This window comes from Myotis brandtii, unplaced genomic scaffold, assembly GCF_000412655.1.
Source record: "Myotis brandtii unplaced genomic scaffold, ASM41265v1 scaffold320, whole genome shotgun sequence".
NCBI classification, from domain to species: domain Eukaryota; kingdom Metazoa; phylum Chordata; class Mammalia; order Chiroptera; family Vespertilionidae; genus Myotis; species Myotis brandtii.
Window position 1 is genome coordinate 1292292 of NW_005362270.1, and position 17631 is coordinate 1309922.

The 17631-nt window shown below is 50.2% G+C and overlaps 1 protein-coding gene across 1 annotated transcript in view; it reads left to right on the plus strand.

Moving 5' to 3' along the window:
• COL15A1 (collagen, type XV, alpha 1) overlaps positions 1-17631 on the plus strand; it is a 101872-nt gene that overhangs the window by 70042 nt on the left and 14199 nt on the right. Inside the window, exons 19-32 of the mRNA XM_005870651.2 lie at positions 250-315; positions 2545-2580; positions 3845-3907; positions 6390-6458; positions 6569-6604; positions 9241-9294; positions 9395-9454; positions 10939-11007; positions 11122-11163; positions 13642-13687; positions 15775-15855; positions 16257-16306; positions 16419-16520; positions 17391-17535. Coding sequence (XP_005870713.2) covers positions 250-315; positions 2545-2580; positions 3845-3907; positions 6390-6458; positions 6569-6604; positions 9241-9294; positions 9395-9454; positions 10939-11007; positions 11122-11163; positions 13642-13687; positions 15775-15855; positions 16257-16306; positions 16419-16520; positions 17391-17535 — 919 coding nt within the window. The remainder of the gene's footprint in view (positions 1-249; positions 316-2544; positions 2581-3844; positions 3908-6389; positions 6459-6568; positions 6605-9240; positions 9295-9394; positions 9455-10938; positions 11008-11121; positions 11164-13641; positions 13688-15774; positions 15856-16256; positions 16307-16418; positions 16521-17390; positions 17536-17631) is intronic.

Consider the following 17631-nt stretch of genomic DNA (forward strand, 5'->3'; position numbering starts at 1 on the left):
AATTTGGAAAGAGAGAAAGCATTCATGTGTTGTGCAATCTTAAGATTGATTGAAAGAGGAAAGTGATAAGGCAGCTCCGAGCTGTTTTTAAGCAGTGGGAGGCATGCGTGCACTGGCAGTGGGTTTAGGGTGTCATCAGCCTGCCCGCGTTCTGCCATGCTGGCTGAGTTTAATTAAAGCCTTGCTGCCAGGAACATGGTGGAACATGTGCCACCCTCTGTCTCATTGTCTGGTTTTTTCTCTTTTCAGTCTTTGATCAACATGACCCACGGATTCATGAATCTCTCCGACATTCCCGAGCTCACTGGGCCTCCGGTATGTATCCACAGCTGCCTAGAGCAGGGGTGGGCAAACTTTTTGACTCGAGGGCCACAATGGGTTCTTAAACTGGACCGGAGGGCCGGAACAAAAGCATGGATGGAGTGTTTGTGTGAACTAATATAAATTCAAAGTAAACATCATTACATAAAAGGGTACGGTCTTTTTTTTTTTAGTTTTATTCATTTCAAACGGGCCGGATCCGGCTGGCCTAGAGTGAGGTTCCCACCCAGATGTCCCTGTTGAAACTAGGTCGGGTTGGTTTGCATAGAGCTAGACTATATCCAAGTAGAGCGGAAAGAGAACTTTGCATTCTGAGAAGTTGCTATCACGTTAGTTGGATCATGCAGGGAGTGTTGTCCAGTGCAGAGGAAGCTTCCAATCCTGCGCATCATAAATGTGTGCGATGGAAATCAGAGAATCATCGGTAATAACCCGATTGACGTCTGTGGAAGCGCTTTTGGCCTGCTTTTATTTACGTGATCTCATTTCACGCAACAGGAAGAGATTAGAGAAACCTATCTGTGCTAATGGGAAAAATGGCACAAGAGGAGGGAACATGACTTGCTTCCGTCTTTCTAGGCCCATTTGAGACACCAGGGACACACAAAGAAGCGACATTATTTTTCTGCAAGTCCACAGGCTCGGTCCACGGCACAATAGGACTTAAGAGGAAGGAAGCCTCCTCCTGCAGCCTGTGCAATGAATCCCATTGCATCTTCCACATCTGCTCATGACAGCTGGGGACAGAGGGGAGAGCTCTAGCCGTAGAAGCCTTGGGGTTCCAGCCCATCTCTGCTACACACCACTCGGAGTCTTTCTCTGAGAACACCTCACTAGTTTGGGGGCAGCTTATAAGAGGCTGTGGATATGAAACTGCTTTGCAAACTGTGGCACTCTGTGTAGCTGACATGGAGATTGAGGCATATACTTCCACAGCTGTGCAGTCCAGATATCTGTTGGGCCACCCACTCCTGCAGTCCCCAGTGAGGGTGGCCTGAACCCCACCATTCAGTGCCCTCTGCAAACATCTGGGAGGTTCCTCTAGAGCTGGTATCTCCTGCTGCTAGCAGGTCATTGTGTTATCTCTTCTGTGCTATATCCAATGGGGCCTCCTTTCCTTGATTTCTACTAAAATCACCCAGAGCACCCCAATAATCAAACCCTAAAGCAAACGAGCTAACAAGCAAAAGTCAGTTCACAGAGGTCTTGGTTTTCCCCAAACTATTGGAGGTTTAGGCGTTGGTGAGTTGATACTAAAGCAAAACACAGACTAAAATTGAAGATTCGGCATCTCCATTCTAAGATGGGCCTTGTCTGCCTGCATTGCCCTGCCCCCACCCCTAGAATCCGCCTTCCTTCCCACCCCCTCTCCTTTTCAGCAAGTCCAGACCCACAGGGGCCCTTCATCCCTAATGGAGGGTCAGGATTTTCCTGCTCAGGGCAATTCCCTCCCTGGGAAGATTCAAGTCCTAACCAGTGCCTTCATGCTTTTCGACCCCGCTGTGTATACAGTATATTGATAAACATGTTGCTCTCTGGATATCTGTGTGTGTGTGTGTGTGTGTGTGTGTGTGTGTGTGTGTGTCTATATATTCTGCCTTTAATAGGTATGTGGGTACCTGGGCTGGCAGGAAGAAGAGTCCTGGCCCCATGTGGAGTGAACCACAAACTCACTGCATCCCAGGGCCTTTCAAATGACTGGTCCTTTAAAATTCTCACTCCTACCTGGGAAAAGACCTGAGTCTCACCCACATGCCCCCACTTCCACCCTCACACAGCCCAGAATACCCTTTGGCCCCATTCCTCAGTTTAGGAACCTATCTTCTGAGAGTGTTCGTCAAAGTCCAGTGAAGCATTCATCACCTCAGAGTTTTCAGATGCTGAGCAATTTCATGGAAGAGGAGGCAGCCACCTACAGTGCAGACAGTTCTGGCTCTGGGGGGCAGGGGCTCTGGGCACCTGTGCAAAGTTCCTGGCTCTGGGGGGCAGGGGCTCTGGGCACCTGTGCACAGTTCCTGGCTCTGCCACTGACCAGCTGTGTGACTGCCCAGTTCCATTCTCTCCTGGGCCTCAGCATCCTCTTCTGCAAAATGGATCGTGAGCCCCACTGTGCGGGAACATGCATAAGTCTTTGAGAGGGGGTGGGCCCCAGAGATGCAGCGCTCCTGCTGGCTCTGGAAATGCTGCCCCTAAAACACCTGCTTTGTCTTTGTTGTGTCACAGGGCCCGGACGGCAATCCTGGGCTTCCAGGGTTTCCAGTAAGTACCACAGTAACTGTCTTCCCTCTGTGCCCCATGGCTGCACTCATTCTGTTCCTTCCACCGGGAATGCTCTTCTCCATCTGCATGACCAAGCTCTAGTGCCATCTTGTTCATGTAACCTTTCCTTGTTGGCCCCCACCTGAGTGACCCTCCACTCTGGTCAGCCCCATGGGGCTTTATTTTCACCTTTGCTGTGGTCCTTTTCTGCCTTGAGTAACAGTTATTTGTGTCCTTGTCTTTTTGCCTCGACTGCACTGTAACCACCTTATGGAGGGTTGGGTCACTCATCTCTCTCTACCCAAGGGCCAGCCAGTGGTTGGCTTCCTACGCATGTTGACTTCCTATGCAAGCCAAGCATTTCAAGTCGATACAGTAGATAAAGTTCCTACAGAGAGGATGGTGGCAATGGGGACTGGGAGAGGGGCAGCATAGACTAGACATCCAGTAATTAAATCTATGTGCCCCACACTCGGGGGCTTCCACCACGGAAGGTGAAAGTGCATTTCTGTGTAGAAAGTGTTCTACAGGGTATCTCACCCTTTAACACAGAAGACAAGACAGGGACTTGTGAAAAGCCAAATAGCAATAGTGCTGAAAGGTCTTTGGGGGCAGATGTCTGGTTATATGAGTCATTGTCACAGATAGTAAGTGTCTGCTGGAGTTGGGAAGACGTCACCGTTGGGTGTGCAGAATTTGGCTCTACAAAGGGGCAGATGGGCATTCATGCAGGAGGAATGGCATGGGCAGACATGCAAAGGCAGCAGGGAGTGTGGAGAGGGTGAGGGGAAAAGGCTCACTCCCGGTGGTATGGTGGGGAGTGAAAGACCAGATTCTGAGGCTGGCTGGGATGGGTTTGGGTATCAAGCTAAGATTTCTAGATACCATCCCACAGGTAATAGGGAGCCAGAGCAGGGAGGGGAGTCATGGAAGCTGAATGGAGGGGAGAGGTGGGCTGCAGGATGGCCTGGAGGACCCATGTGGAGGCAGAGGCAGCAGGACCGGGCAGTTTCCATAGTGCCCCTTTAAGAAACCCAAAGTTCAAAGAGGCATAGGGCCGCCGGGCCTCCTAACGCTCAGTGCTGTCTTCTTTCCACCAGATCACAATTTCTAGACCACTTAAAATCAATAAAATATCATGATTCATATCTACCAGGAGAATGGCACTCTATTGTTCTACTTTTTGAAAAAAAAAATACTTCCGTTTGGATAAAGCTCTTCAATCTTAACAAACAACAAAATGCCCTTCAATGATTCCTTCTAGGGCCCTAGAGGACCAAAAGGTGACACCGGTGTGCCTGGATTTCCAGGACTCAAAGGAGAACAGGTAAGAGGGGCCCAGGTGTCTGGGTGGGGTCATGCTCTAGAATTTACTAAACATTTCAAATTGGCTGAAGGTAACATCATTTTTTAAAATTTGAGATATAATTCACATACCATAAAATCCACCCCTTTACATTGTAAAATTCATTGTTTTAGTATATTCACAAGGTTGTGCAACTATCACCACTACCTAATTTCAGAACATTTTCATCACGCCCAAAAGAAAATCCATATCTGTTAGCAATCACTCTTCCAGCTGTTAACTTTCGTGATCTCAAGGTTTCTCCAGAGTGAAGGTGGGTTGTGGGTGGAGAAATTGATTTTCATCCGAGTTTGGAAAAAGACTCAACCAACACTCCCTTGAATGTGTCATCACATGTGCTGTGCTTTGTCTAACTGCCTGGTGGGCACCCCCATGAGAGTGTGCGTTCCCTAAGGGCAGACGTCAGCCAGTTCTTTTTCTGTAGCTCCAGTTCTTAGCACAGGGCCTGGTACACAAATGGCACTCAAAAGACTTGTTGGATGAAAGCATGTATAATGAATGGCAGTCTTGGTCCAGAATCTTTGGAATAAATATTGATATGCAGAACATGTCCTGGGAATTTCCAGAGTACTGCACTGGCCTTTGTACCCTGCACATGTGCCTCTGAGAATTAGCTTCCCAGTTGGGTTTATAGATAAGGGTGGAAGTGACATCCATAAACAGACTGCAAAGACTCTGGGATGGATGCATTTATTCATCTATCCATTTATGAACTTGTCTATCTTCTATCCATTCCAGCCAAATTCCTGTAAGGAGCACTAGGGATATAGAAATAAGATATGAGGAATAGACATGCAAAGAGCCAATAGAAAGTATGGTCATTGCTGTAATGGAGGTCCGTGCAAAGCCAGTGGGAGCAACCCCTGAGCCTTCCTTGGGGAATTGAGGTGGGGTGTCTCTACGAGGAGGAATGGCTAGGAAGTGTTAGGCTTCTCTCTTTCTTCCTTCCCCCCACCATTCCACACCAGCTCCAAGGAGGAGCCTCCAGTGTCTGTTGGACCATAATTCCAGGAGGTGGAGAGTTCAGTGTGCAGGGAATGGGGTCTAAGTTCGGTGCCACCTGGGGTGATGTCTTGGGATATTTTGCTGCCAGGGGCTATGGAGATGGGATAGGTCCAGGGCAGCTCTGGCTTGGGAAGGGGCCTGGTCAAGGAAGAGCAGCTCTTGCTTCAAACACTCGTTTTCTATGTGATAAGGTGAGATGGATCTAGAGGGACCCTCCCCTAACCCCTGCCACCTTGGACACCCAGGCAGCTCTGCTCCAGTCCTAACAGAACACTCGCTTTCTCCTGCTCTGCCTCTAATGCTTTTGTACTTGCTTCTTCTTGCTGCTGGCGTGCTCAGGACTGCCTTTCCTCACCTGCGGAGTGGTAAGACCCTAATGTCAGGTGTGGGCTTGGGGGACGGAGAGAAGAGGCTGCTCTGCTTGCTTTTGCTGCTTCTGGCCCATTGGAGGGAGAGTTGAACATGGTCAGCCCAGCTCCCCAGGGGCCAGCATGGAATCTGGGGCCAAAGCCTCGGAGTGATAAAGAAGGTTTCTCTCCCTGGCCTTTGCTTGGGACACATACCTTCTTGGAAGCCTTCTGATTTAGTAGATGGCTCTGCTGAGGGCAGGACCCTGTGTTCCTGCCACCTCCCCTGTTTCCTAACAACTGAGAAACTTTGCCTGGTCCAGTTGCACAGGAGCCTGAGTTTGGAGGCAAAGTTCCCCATGGAGACACAGGGCCCTTTGTTGAGAGAGGCCTCTGGTGTTCATACCTTCATCTCCTTCCCAATTTCCGAAGTTTTTTTTTTTAATATATTTTATTGATTTTTTACAGAGAGGAAGGGAGAGGGATAGAGAGTTAGAAACATCAATGAGAGAGAAACATCCATCAGCTGCCTCCTGCACAACCCCCACTGGGGATATGCCCGCAACTAAGGTACATGCCCTTGACCAGAATCGAACCTGGGACCCTTGAGTCCGCAGGCTGATGCTCTATCCACAGAGCCAAACCGGTTAGGGCCCAATTTCAGAAGTTTTAATAGGAATAAGGATTCTTGGTGGGAACAGATCTTGAGTCAAGTTGTTAGGAAAGCAAGTCACCAAATACATTAGGAGTCAGAGGTTCCCGGGGATGCCGTGCAGCAAGAGGAGGGGAGGACCTTGTTGGGCTGGTTGCTGGAGAGTGAGGATGTCGGTCTGTGAGCCCTGGATGGCTGGCAGCATCCCAGCCTAGGAGGGTGCATGGAGGGGAGGGAATAGAGCAGAGAACGGTCAGTCGCTTAGGAGGCTATTACAGCACTCTAGTGAGGGTCGTGTCTGAGCCAAGCAGTGGGGTTGGAGGGCTGGGATGAAGGCAACAACAGAAGTCATGGCTGTGGGACTGAGAGGCCTTGGGGAGTCTCTGGATAAGGCAGTGAGAAGGAGTCCAACTTCATTGAAATGTTCTCTGAATTGCAGGGCGAGAAGGGAGAGCCGGGCGCCATCCTGACAGGGGACATTCCTCTGGAAAGGCTGAGGGGGGAAAAGGTAATTATGTCACCAGACCCTGAAGGCACACATCCTCTTTGATATCCCATCTCTGTCTCTGCCACAAATTATGTTCCTCTGGGTGACTAGTCTGTGTCTCCCTGTTTCAGGGTGAACCTGGAGTCCACGGAGCCCCAGGACCAATGGTAAGCCAGAGTGTCTCTCAGCTGGGTCTGGACTGGGGTTTGAGGCAATTCTCGTACTTTAGTTTAATTAGACTGAGTTGTCCCAGTTGTGAAAATAAAAAGGACGTGATAAAATGTGTGTGCGTGTGTGTGTGTGTGTGTGTGTGTGTGTGTGTGTGTGTGTGTGTGTGTTGGGGTAGGCTGATTGCAATTAAATAAAAATCTCAGTTGCTTAACACAACAGCAGCATGAAGTCCACTATGGTTGCTCCTAGTTGGGCATGTTCCCTCCAAGAAGAGACTCAGGGACCCAGGATGCTTGCAGTCTACTGGGACTCTGCCATCTTGTGGATTCAGGGCCACACTGACATATTCCAGCTGGTAGGCCAAGGCTGAGGAGGTGGAAAGAGATCATGGAAGATGAGGAACATCATTTCTAGCACATTCTGCTGGCCAGAACCCAGTTGTCTGGGTGGGTGGGGCCTCAGAAATATGGCTTAGCTGTGTGTCCAGGAGGGAGAGGAGAACCGGATGGTGGTGAGCACTCATGGTTACATCACAGGTCTTGCCAGCTAAAGATTGCCACTGCCCAGGGAACCCCCCAAAGGAACCCAGAAAGTCACTTTGGGCTTTGTGGGTTCTGGACATGGATCTGCTGCTCATTTGCTGTGAGGCCTTGAGCAAGTCCTCTTCTCTGGGCGTCCCTTTTCCCATCTGTAAGGGAGAGTATTGAGTTAGTACTAGATGACAGGGTAGCGCCTTTCTTGCCTTACTTCTCCAGGAATCTATAATCCATTGGGCTGCTGAACAGTTTTTAAGCTACCAGTTCCCCAAGATGAACCCTAAACTTCCCTATCTTTTTTCCTCCAAAAAAAACGAAGAAAATTCAGGTGTAGAACCATCCACTATGTGTCAGATGCTGTACTGATACTTCACACAGCTCATTCATTTCATCCTCACCGCCTTCAGAGGTGATTATCAGAATCCCCAATTTATAGACCAGGAAATGGAGGTGAAAGAGGTTAAGTCACTTGCCCTTTGTCACACAGCTTGTAAGTGGCATCACAGGGATCTGAACCCAGCCTGCTGGACTCTGAATCCAGGTTTTGATCACTACACCCCACTACCTCCAACAAACACCTTCATTCTTCTGAGACCTTTTAGGCTGGTTTTTTTTTTTTTTGGTTGAAGCTGGATCTGAGGCCTGGGGAGAAAGGACCTACATTGCTAACAGACATATGTCCTTGATGAATAGCCCATAACATCCACAGTGCATTTCTTCACAGGACCTTCTGAGGCCTTGGTCCCTTACACCAGGCAGAATGGATGCTCTGGAGAGGGGTAGCTAAAGGCTAAGGCAGACTGGGAGAGTCATGTGTTACTGATTAACCACTTAACTAACATCCAATACTATGGGAAACACCTATAGTTAGCAATGCTGGCCACAGTCTGCAGCAGGTGACCAAGGAAGTTGTTCCCACCAAGTCCAGCTTATGCACAGCTTGCCAAGTGCAGACAGTAAGGGGGCACCTTCTTCTTCTAACTTGCATAAAGGTGCCACGTGGGCCAGCTGTGGCCCTTGTGACTAGTGTAGCTTAGAGTTCCCTTACAAACTCACTAGAGCCCTGTTACTCATGGCCCATGGATCAGTAGCTGGGAGCTCGGTAGAAATTCAGAGCTTCAGACCCCACCCCAGACCTACAGGATCTGCATTTCCATAAGATCTCAGGTGATCCACAGTGACGTTTGAGGAGCTCTGCACTAGAACATACCACCTGGTGTCCCATGTCTTGTTAACTCCTCTGTCCTTGCTTTTCTTTCCCTAAGAGTAACCTGGGCTGGGTGCTTTACACACAGGGCCTGTTTCAACTCAGTCTTTAATTGCTATTTTCCAGGGCATGATTATCTATGTTAATAGCAGCAGGAAGATGGGCCCCAGGCTTACGCCAGTCAAACTCCTGGGAGACAGGGCAAACTGACTACAAGAGTGGGAAGGCGTGGCCTGGAGGTAGAGCTTGTTCTGGGAAGAGGTGGTGCATTGCGAGCACCCAGTATGTCAGAAGGCATGAAGGTTCCTGCAGGAGGTTAGAACAGGGTGGTGGCTCTGGAAGCATGTGGACATAGAAAGCCAGCCCTGGAATAAATGGGGTGCAGGAGAATTGGGGTGCCAGGCCAAGGTTCAGGTCCTTAGGGACAGGTAGGAACAAGGCAGAAACCAGGTACTGGAGCAGGTTATCAGGACAGGCTGCAATGAGGGGTGAGGCAGGGCTGCATTATTCCAATGGGGGCCATGGAGAGCCCTGGGACATAAGACCTAGGGCAAAGGTCTATGTTCTGAGCTGGCCAGCGTCTAGCTACCTGGGTTCCTTCATTAGCTTGACTGTCTGAGAGAGTTGGGTGCAGAGACTGGGGTGGGGTAGAGCTTACAGGAGGGTGTGGGGCGGTGATGGGTTGAGCATGTGCTTCCAGCTGAGCACAGAGAGGCTGGGAGACAAGGAGCAGGCAGGTGGATACCTCATACTTGCTCCTTGCCCTCCTTCCTCCCGTCGGTGGTTCACCGTCACCACTGCCCACAATGGCAGGTGGGGTGCCCCCCATCTCCCTGGCCCTTGAGTTTCTGTTCTTTTCTGATCTGGTTGGTATTTGTTTTGCCTCTAGGGGCCCAAAGGACCGCCAGGACACAAAGGAGAATTTGGCCTCCCCGGACGACCTGTAGGTGTTGGTGTTACTTGGACTGGACGTGAGAGAGGACACGTGGGCCAGGCTGGCCGGTGGGCAGTGGTTTTACTAAGGCATCTTCTGTGGGTTTCAGGGTCGCCCAGGACTGAATGGCTTCAAGGGTGCCAAAGGAGACCGAGGCGTCATGATGCCGGTGAGTGCCACAGCCCTGGCTCCAGCCCCACACCACCCTGGGGACAGAGCCCCCAAGGCCAGTGTCCAGAGGAGAGAGTGTCAGGTCCAATGAGCAAGGCTTGTGGATATAATGTTCAGGAATGTTTTCTTCTTCCTCCACTGCCACTTCCAAACGTCCTCCAGCCCAACTCTGTCCTCCAGCTCACTCCCAGGGTTCCTCCCACCAAAGCCCCTTAGTGAAATGTAGCATAAGCTTCCTCATCCAGACCCCAGAGGGAGGTGGGAGACCGCCATGTGCGCATGCTCAGGAAAGCTGGTTTCAAATCCCAGGTCTTCTGATTTGGGTGATACCTGGTCCCAGGGGCTTTGCACATCACTAAGGCCTCCGTAAATGCTTGTGAGAGAATAACAAAGGTAGATCAGCTACTTAGGTGGGGCTCACAGGATGGCAGACACTGGGGGCATCAGCAGGGAACAAGGGTCTGGAATAAGGAAGCCAAAGTTTATTGAGCACCTACTGTGTACCAGACACTGTACCATGTCCTCTTAAGGATATTATCTCAGTCTTGGTAATAACTATCCTAAGAGACACTAGGTGGGGTCCTTGTTTTGCACAAGAGGAAGCAGGGACCTGTAGAAGTTAAGTGACTCACTGAAGGTCACCAAGCTAAGGTGCCAATGCAGCTCTAAGTCCGTTGCTGCTTCTGTTTGCACCACACTGTCTCTGCTTTGTATGTCTAGAAACCCAGACAAACAACTTTACTGAAGCATTGGGGAAGTAACTCGTAGCCATCAAGCCTGCTGGGGCTACTAGGAAAAGCAGACACCGATGCCTGCCCTTAGGATGATCCGTGCAGCTTCAGAGTGGGCTAGATGCCTCATGCCTGGGTCGGAGCCTCGCCCCTCCTGCTGGGACATCCTGCTTGGGATCCAGGCTTAGAGGAGCAAACACTGCATGGGGTTTAGGCCAGGATGACCTGGCTTTGAAAATAACTGTGCTACCCAGCAAGAGCTTTGCATTTATTTTTGCATTTATGAGGCACTCTCTGAGGTACCACAGCACATGAAGGACCACCCTCCCCCCCCCCCACCCCACCTCACTTGTCGCTCCACACTAGGGATGTGCTGATAGAGAGGTGGTGGGCTCCGTATCAGCTGAGCATGGCTCTTGGAGTCAGAATCTGGGTTCCGATCTCAGTTCTGCCATGAGTTGTTGTGTGGCCTCGAGCAGGTCACTTCCCCTCTCTGGACCTCATCATCCATCTGTCAACCAGAGATAATACTTGTTGCTCTGCTATCTTCCCCATGGGTTGTTGTGAAGATGCAATGAGGTCAACTATGTAGACGTGCTCTGTAGACGGGACTGGCTTATCTATGGGAGAAATTAGTTGGCTTTAGAGGGTCCTCCTTTCCTCATTGTGTCCCCCAAACCTGGGGAAAGTATCCTGCAGCTGCCTCTGCACTCACAACAACCTGAACTCAGGAATGGCCTTTCTTCCTCAGGGCCCACCTGGCGTACCTGGTCCTCCAGGCCCCCCTGGACCGCCGGGAGCAGTGATTAACATCAAAGGAGTAAGTGGGGGCGGGGAAGGGTAGAGACCTTCAGGGGGTAGTGGGCACCAAACTGACCTAAGCCCAAGTCAGATGTCCCGATGGCCTCACTTCTCTTGTCCTCACTTCCCACAGGCTGTCTTCCCCATACCAGCCCGGCCACACTGCAAGATGCCAGTAAGTAGCATATGGTCACTGTCATAAAGAGCAGGCTTTGGCACAGAAAGCAACTCAGAGAAGACGATCGGTCTTTGTCTTGAGCCCTTTTTACCCATCAGTGTCCTCTTTGATGTCTTGTATCACTTACATATAGACCCTTCAGTGACCAGAAGCTTCTAGATAACAGACTGTGGCAATGAAACATACAGGGTCTTCTAAGGGTACACAGGCCGACAGTGTTTCTTTAGCGCAATAAAAAAAAGCAGTGTCTTTTGTTATCGTAACCATATTAGATTCATGCTTGGAGCAGTATGATAGGGGGAAATAGACATCTTTAAAATATAGACAAGAAAATAAGCAATTCAGTCAGTGCTCTTTGCATTGGGAACTCTGGGCTAAAATCTCTAACTGACCGTGTGCTGTCCTTTCCCAGTTGTGATATTACCACACAGCACACCACCTGAGAGGCAGGCTTCTCTCTCTCTTTTATAATGAGGAGGCAAACTGACTCAGACGAGCTCACTGACTTGTTCAAGGTCACAGGACTGACAGATCTGGAACTGTTACTCACTTCCCCTGACCACCAGGCAGCAGGTGCAGGCACTGTGACCCAGGGGATCAGGCACGTGACTGGCCACCCAGGTAGTCAGTGGCACTGTCCCTGAGGTCTCAGCAGTATTGGGAGAATCCCGTTTCTATGGGGAAACCCAGGAAGCTGGGTCTCTATGCACAAACATTAGTCATGGAGCTGTGCGTAATCATTCTCTTGCTCATTCAACAGATATTAACTGAGTACTTACCGAATGCTAAGTACCCCACTAGGCCCTGGGGACACAGGGGTGAACTACACAGGGATGGCCTCTGTTCTCAGGAGCTTGCAAATGACAATTTAGAAAGATTCCTTAAAGAAATTAATTAAAATTTTTAAAAGATTCCTTAAAGTGGGTTCATAATTGATGCCTGTTGAGGTGGTGAGAAGGCTTGGATCAAAGGCTCTAAAATGATGCAGCTTGGCGGTGTGTTTGCCTAGACATTGTCCATGTCTAAACTTTGAGGCACCCAAGTCTGCAGCCCAGGACCTGGGAACTCTGGCCTGGAAGGCAGAGGACAGGACCCACCTGTGTAAGGCGACCAAGGGGCCCGGATCTATGCGAGGACAACAGCACGCCAGGTCATGTTTACGCTGATGGACTGAACAGAAACATAAAACATCAGTGTTAGAGGAACCCTCCGGAGCGATGGCTGCATCCCACCTCCTATGGTACAGAAGGGGAGACTGAGTTAGTGCCCAGAGGGCCTCCCAGATAACAATTCCAGGTTTCTAATGGACCAACCATGGGACAGCACTTGACACGCTTGAGAGTATTGTAAAAATGCGACTGCAATGACCATGACCTGGACTAGGACCCTTTTTATCATGGGACAGCACTTGAGAGTATTATAAAAATGTGACTGCAATGACCATGACCTGGACTAGGACCCTTTTTAGTAAACATGGCCTGTGGGGGTCTAGACGTTACTTAAAAGAAGCCAGAGAGGAGATCAGAGCATGTTTGTAGAGTGTTTTTATTTCATGCTGCTGGACACCACGGGGGCTGGGCCAGCGACATTCCTGACCAGCTCTCAAAATGGACACTTGAAAGAGAAATGCTTCCTTTCACATCCAGCATTGCGCAAACCCCTTTGAAGTACAGCCCCTTCCCAACCATCGCAATTTACAGCTCATGCCTGGAGTGGAGGGACTTTACCAGCAAAACCACAAGATATCAGCTTGGCGCTGGGGCTTTCATCCTTAACCTAGAAATGTTTTTCCATGAAGAGTCCCCTCCCTTCCCTTCCCCCATCTTCTATCAGTGACCCCTGAGCAGTTTGTGACCCTCCACCCAAAAGCTTAGGGGAATCCTGGCACCAGAGGGATCATTCTGATTCCACATATCAACTGCGAAAAAAGTGAAGACAGACTATTAAAAGCATGGTGGCAAGCGGCTCTGTTCTAAGAGGTAAAGAAATGCAGGAATCTGGGAGTGAACTGGGATCAGCTTGGACTCCAGACCCCAGGCACAAAGTTTAGACATGGACAATGTCCAGGCCCTCCCAGCCTAATGATAACCGCCCCCCACCCCCGTTGTTGATTACCACCATCCTCAGTTCCTGTTCATTATGCTCATTCCTGACCATACGCAGTAGCCAAACTAATGGCATCCCAGCTTCATGGCTAGGTACATCACTAGCTTGACCTCTCACGTGAATCAATTCATTGATTAAAAAAAAAAAAAGGAGGCCAACAATACTCATGGTTGGCCAAACCAACCCTGCTGCCATTTATTGTCTTAAATCTTTGGGCTTCCCCTTTGCAGAGTTGTTTGGCCAGGAGGCCTGACTCCATGACGTTGCTCCTCCTGCCACACACTCCCCCGGAGCAGGGGACAGTGGCTACCTGTGCATGCAAACACCAGGACAGGGTTCACATGTATGACTTTGCCTTTCTCTCTCCAGGTTGGTACGGCTCATCCTGGGAATTCAGAACTCATCACCTTTCACGGTACACACTCCCTCCTTCACCTTACATTTCCCTGGGATATTTCCAGACCCTCGTGCCTCTGCTGGGGTCGTTTTTATTCATCCATGGGCATAGACTCGGTGATCAGGAAGAACTGGCTGCATGTGTTAGGAGGGGCTCACAGCTGAGCAAAGGCTGTGGGACAGGGCATTTCTGTTTGGTTCTGTCACCCATCTGTTTATCCTACACATCTTGGCTGAGCCTCCAAGTTAGCAGGAAGCACTCCATTTGTCCATTTGTTAGTTTATTCATAAAGCATCCACTGAATCCTCCTTGCTTGGTGCTGTCCCACGCACTGGGCTGAGACAAGTGAATCCTCCACCATTCCTGCCACCCAGGCCCGTAGGCACTGTTAGGTGAGCGTAGTTTAAAAATCACCACAATGCAGTATATCAAGAGCTAGTACAGGGCAGGGCCAGGGGAGCCCAGAAAACCTTTGCTGCAAAGTGTTCTTGGACCAGCAGCATCTTCATCTCCTAGGAGCTTGTTAGAAATGCAGGGCCCTCGGCCTCCCTGCAGACCTGCTGAGTCAAAGCTGCATTTTAACAAGCGTCCTGCTGGGGTGCAGCACAGTAAAGTATGAGAAGCCCTGGCTCTGAGCATTTGGTTAGCAAGTTCAAGGCCTGTGGGAGCTCATCTACCACACAGAGAGAGGGAAAGTTCCGGAAACTGAGCACGCAGGTGAGCGCTCAGTCTGGTCCTCTGTCCCCACACACCCCTTTGTCCCCCTTTTGATTGAGAAGTCTGAACACTTGCAGTTTAAACAGAGGAAGCCTTTTTTTTCTTTCCAATACTGACCTCTGGCTGGGCTCTGTCACCCTTAGCCCACCAGGTGGTGGTCTTCCTGGTGATATCTGGCCCCGTGGCTTTCTGTCACTTTGGTTACAAAGTCCAGGCTGTTTTCAGACTCCATGCTCAGATCCAGTTCAAGGCTTTCCCTTCCTCCTGCTGCAAGGTGGGCCTTGGGGAGGACGGGTGGATGTGGATTTACTTTCTCAGATCCCCAGTGCTTCCCCTTCCTCACAGAGTTTCTCTGGGAGGAAGGGGAGGGAGCAGACTTGTCTGGATGCAGGCCCTAGTGAGCCGGTTGTCCTCCCTCTTACTTGTGGGTCTACCCTGCGCCCTCGATGAGCAGCCACATGGGCAGTGGTGAGCTGGCTGTCCTCTTCTCGGGGCAGCGCCACTGTCTGTGGTCTCACTGTGGTCCGGTGGAGGCTCCCAGGTCCTGGCCTCAGCCCCCCTCCCCAATCAGTGAGGCCTGGCCGAGTGTGATTGCCTCTCCCACTGACCCCCAGCTGGCAGCATCATGCCCCTGATAACATTCTTCCCGTTCCCCACCCTCGTGCTGGGAAACTGAGCCCCAAACTTCATCTACGCTGTGTGCCCGTCTCTAGGTTCAAGGGCGGCGGTCAGTTGATCTCTCAGACCTCTTGGGAACCAGGAATTCAACAATGTAGTGTCCACCACTCATCTAGGTGGGGGGAGGGGTCACTTCTTTTCCTAAATGCTGAAATCCCAGAAGGAGCTCATGCCTCTCTCCCTTCTAAAGAGTTGGGGGAATGGGTTGCCTGTGATGCCAATTCTGCAGAAAGGGTGCTTCTCACAAGCCCTGTGGGGAGTAGGGGGTCACACAGTTGGCATCTCTCAACTCTGTCATCCCCTGACACCACCGTGCTGCACAGGCATAGGCGAGGAGAGGCTGTAGGCCTGACTTGGTGTGGAGCCTCGGGCATGTGTGTGAAGCTGTGGGAGAGAGTTAACCAGCTTCTGCTGGGCTCCCATGATGCACTGCTGGTGTTTTCATGATGGCACATTCCATTACCCATCCTGCCTCCCATTACGCTTCACTGTGTCTGTCTCCCCGAGACCAAGCCTTTCAAGGTCAGCTGTGTCTACCTCTGTCTTCACCATCAGTCAGAGAAGGATTTTACACTCTTAATAGGCCTTTGTTCATTGAGTGGACTTTGCGAAAGGGGCTCAATTTGAAAAACTTGTCTCAAAAATGTTTTATATAAAATGAAGATAATTTTCCACTTTTTTTTTTTTAATGTATGTGTATTTGGTGGCAGGTGTTAAAGGAGAAAAAGGAACCTGGGGTCTTCCAGGCTCCAAAGGAGAAAAAGGCGACCAGGGGGCCCAGGGACCACCAGGTATTTCAACTCTTGGGCTAGATCTTGCCTTTGACTATTGTCCCTGAGAAACCCAACTGAGCCAAAAAGTAAGACTAATTCCATAACCACCCTGACCGCAAGCTGCACAGAGTTGAAGAGAGACCCAGTCATGGGTGACATGTCCAAGATGGAACATTGTCAGGAGAGACTAGAAGTTCCTATTATTCATGCTTCATATGCCAAACGAGGCGTAAAGGGGTGTGCCAAGATCCCACAGTGCCTGGGGTGGGAATCCAGGCCAGGACTGTTTCGGCCTCCAAGCCCAGTGCCCACTCTGTTAGCTAAATCAATGCAGAGTCACTTCCACTGGGAAATAATCATGGGTGCCAACGTGGCGCCTTTTCTTTGTAAATTTCTGAGATTGTGCGTTTCTTTTGCAGGCCCTCCAATGGACCCAGCTTACCTAAGACATTTTATAAACAGCTTGAAGGTGAGTATTTGTCTCTTAAATTTGGGCCTGTGTTTCCAAGTTCTCAGGTGTATGTCAAAGACTGGTTCTTCCTACTCGTACTAAATGTTCTTTGAATGTGCTCTGCTTCCAGGGGGAGAATGGAGACAGGGGGTTTAAAGGAGAAAAAGGAGACTCTATCGGCGACTTCTCTGTGTCAGGACCTCCAGGCCGGCCAGGAAGCCCAGGCCTGGCTGTGAGTAGTGACCCCTCCACGCCACCTTCCTTGTCAAGTCACCGCTTTCCCTGAAACCCCCCAATGTGACTAGGCAGTTGGAGAGTCAAGAGTTAGTCATTAGCCACAAGCTGAGGTGGGACTTGGGCATCAGCCTCTTGTTGACTGAGGCGGACTTGGCTGAGGCCCACGAAAGACAGGGAGCCGGCCAAGGCCATAAGCATTCAAGTTACTTCCAGGTCTCTAACTGGGCTGCCTTGTTCATGTTAACGGTGGGAAATTGCTGAATATGAAGAGATGTTAATAGTGAACACATCAGATAGTGGAGACAGAATGGAAGGTGAGGGAGGCATTTTTCAGAGGGGCGATTTCATTCTTTTGAAATTTCATCAAAGAGGAAGCTCTTAGATGGGCTTGATCTTCTTGGGCTGACAAATTTCTCCAGGTCACAAAAGAGGAAATCGAGTTATGCCTCTAATAAGAGTATGATGAGATCACTGACCCTCAGGGATCATAAGCAAACTCTGGTCCCAGAGCCTGCCATGAGGGCAGACTCAGCAAAGCCAGGAGTCCAGGGTTCTACTTCCAGATCCACTTCCGTTTGCTTTGGTAAAGTCTTGTCCTCAATCTAGATCTCAGCTTCTTTATCTGTGAACTGAAAAGGCTAGGGTAGATGATCTTCTAGTTTGGGGCTCTCTCGGGTACTCTGGAGTGTCATTCAACACAGTGACTGGGCATACTCCACTCGAGTTGTGCCCAAGATTGAGGATAATGTTGACAATAGCTAGTATTTATTGATTACTTACAAATGTCCTCTTAAAAAGAATAGGGGGGATTTCTAGTGATTAATGTTGCTTTCTCTCTTCTGTTCCTGTGCCCTTGCCTTCACAGGGTCAGAAAGGGGAGACTATCGTTGGGCCCCAGGGACCCCCAGGTGTTCCTGGCCTACCTGGGCCACCTGGCTTTGGAAGACCTGGTTCTCCTGGGCCACCGGGACCCCCAGGGCCACCAGGACCTCCAGCTATCCTAGGAGCAGGTTAGTACTGCAATGGTGCCCACACTTATGCTGCTGTTGTGCTCAGGGTCACCCTATCTGGTGGCATGTCAACTACACTGACAAAGGGCTGCTTCC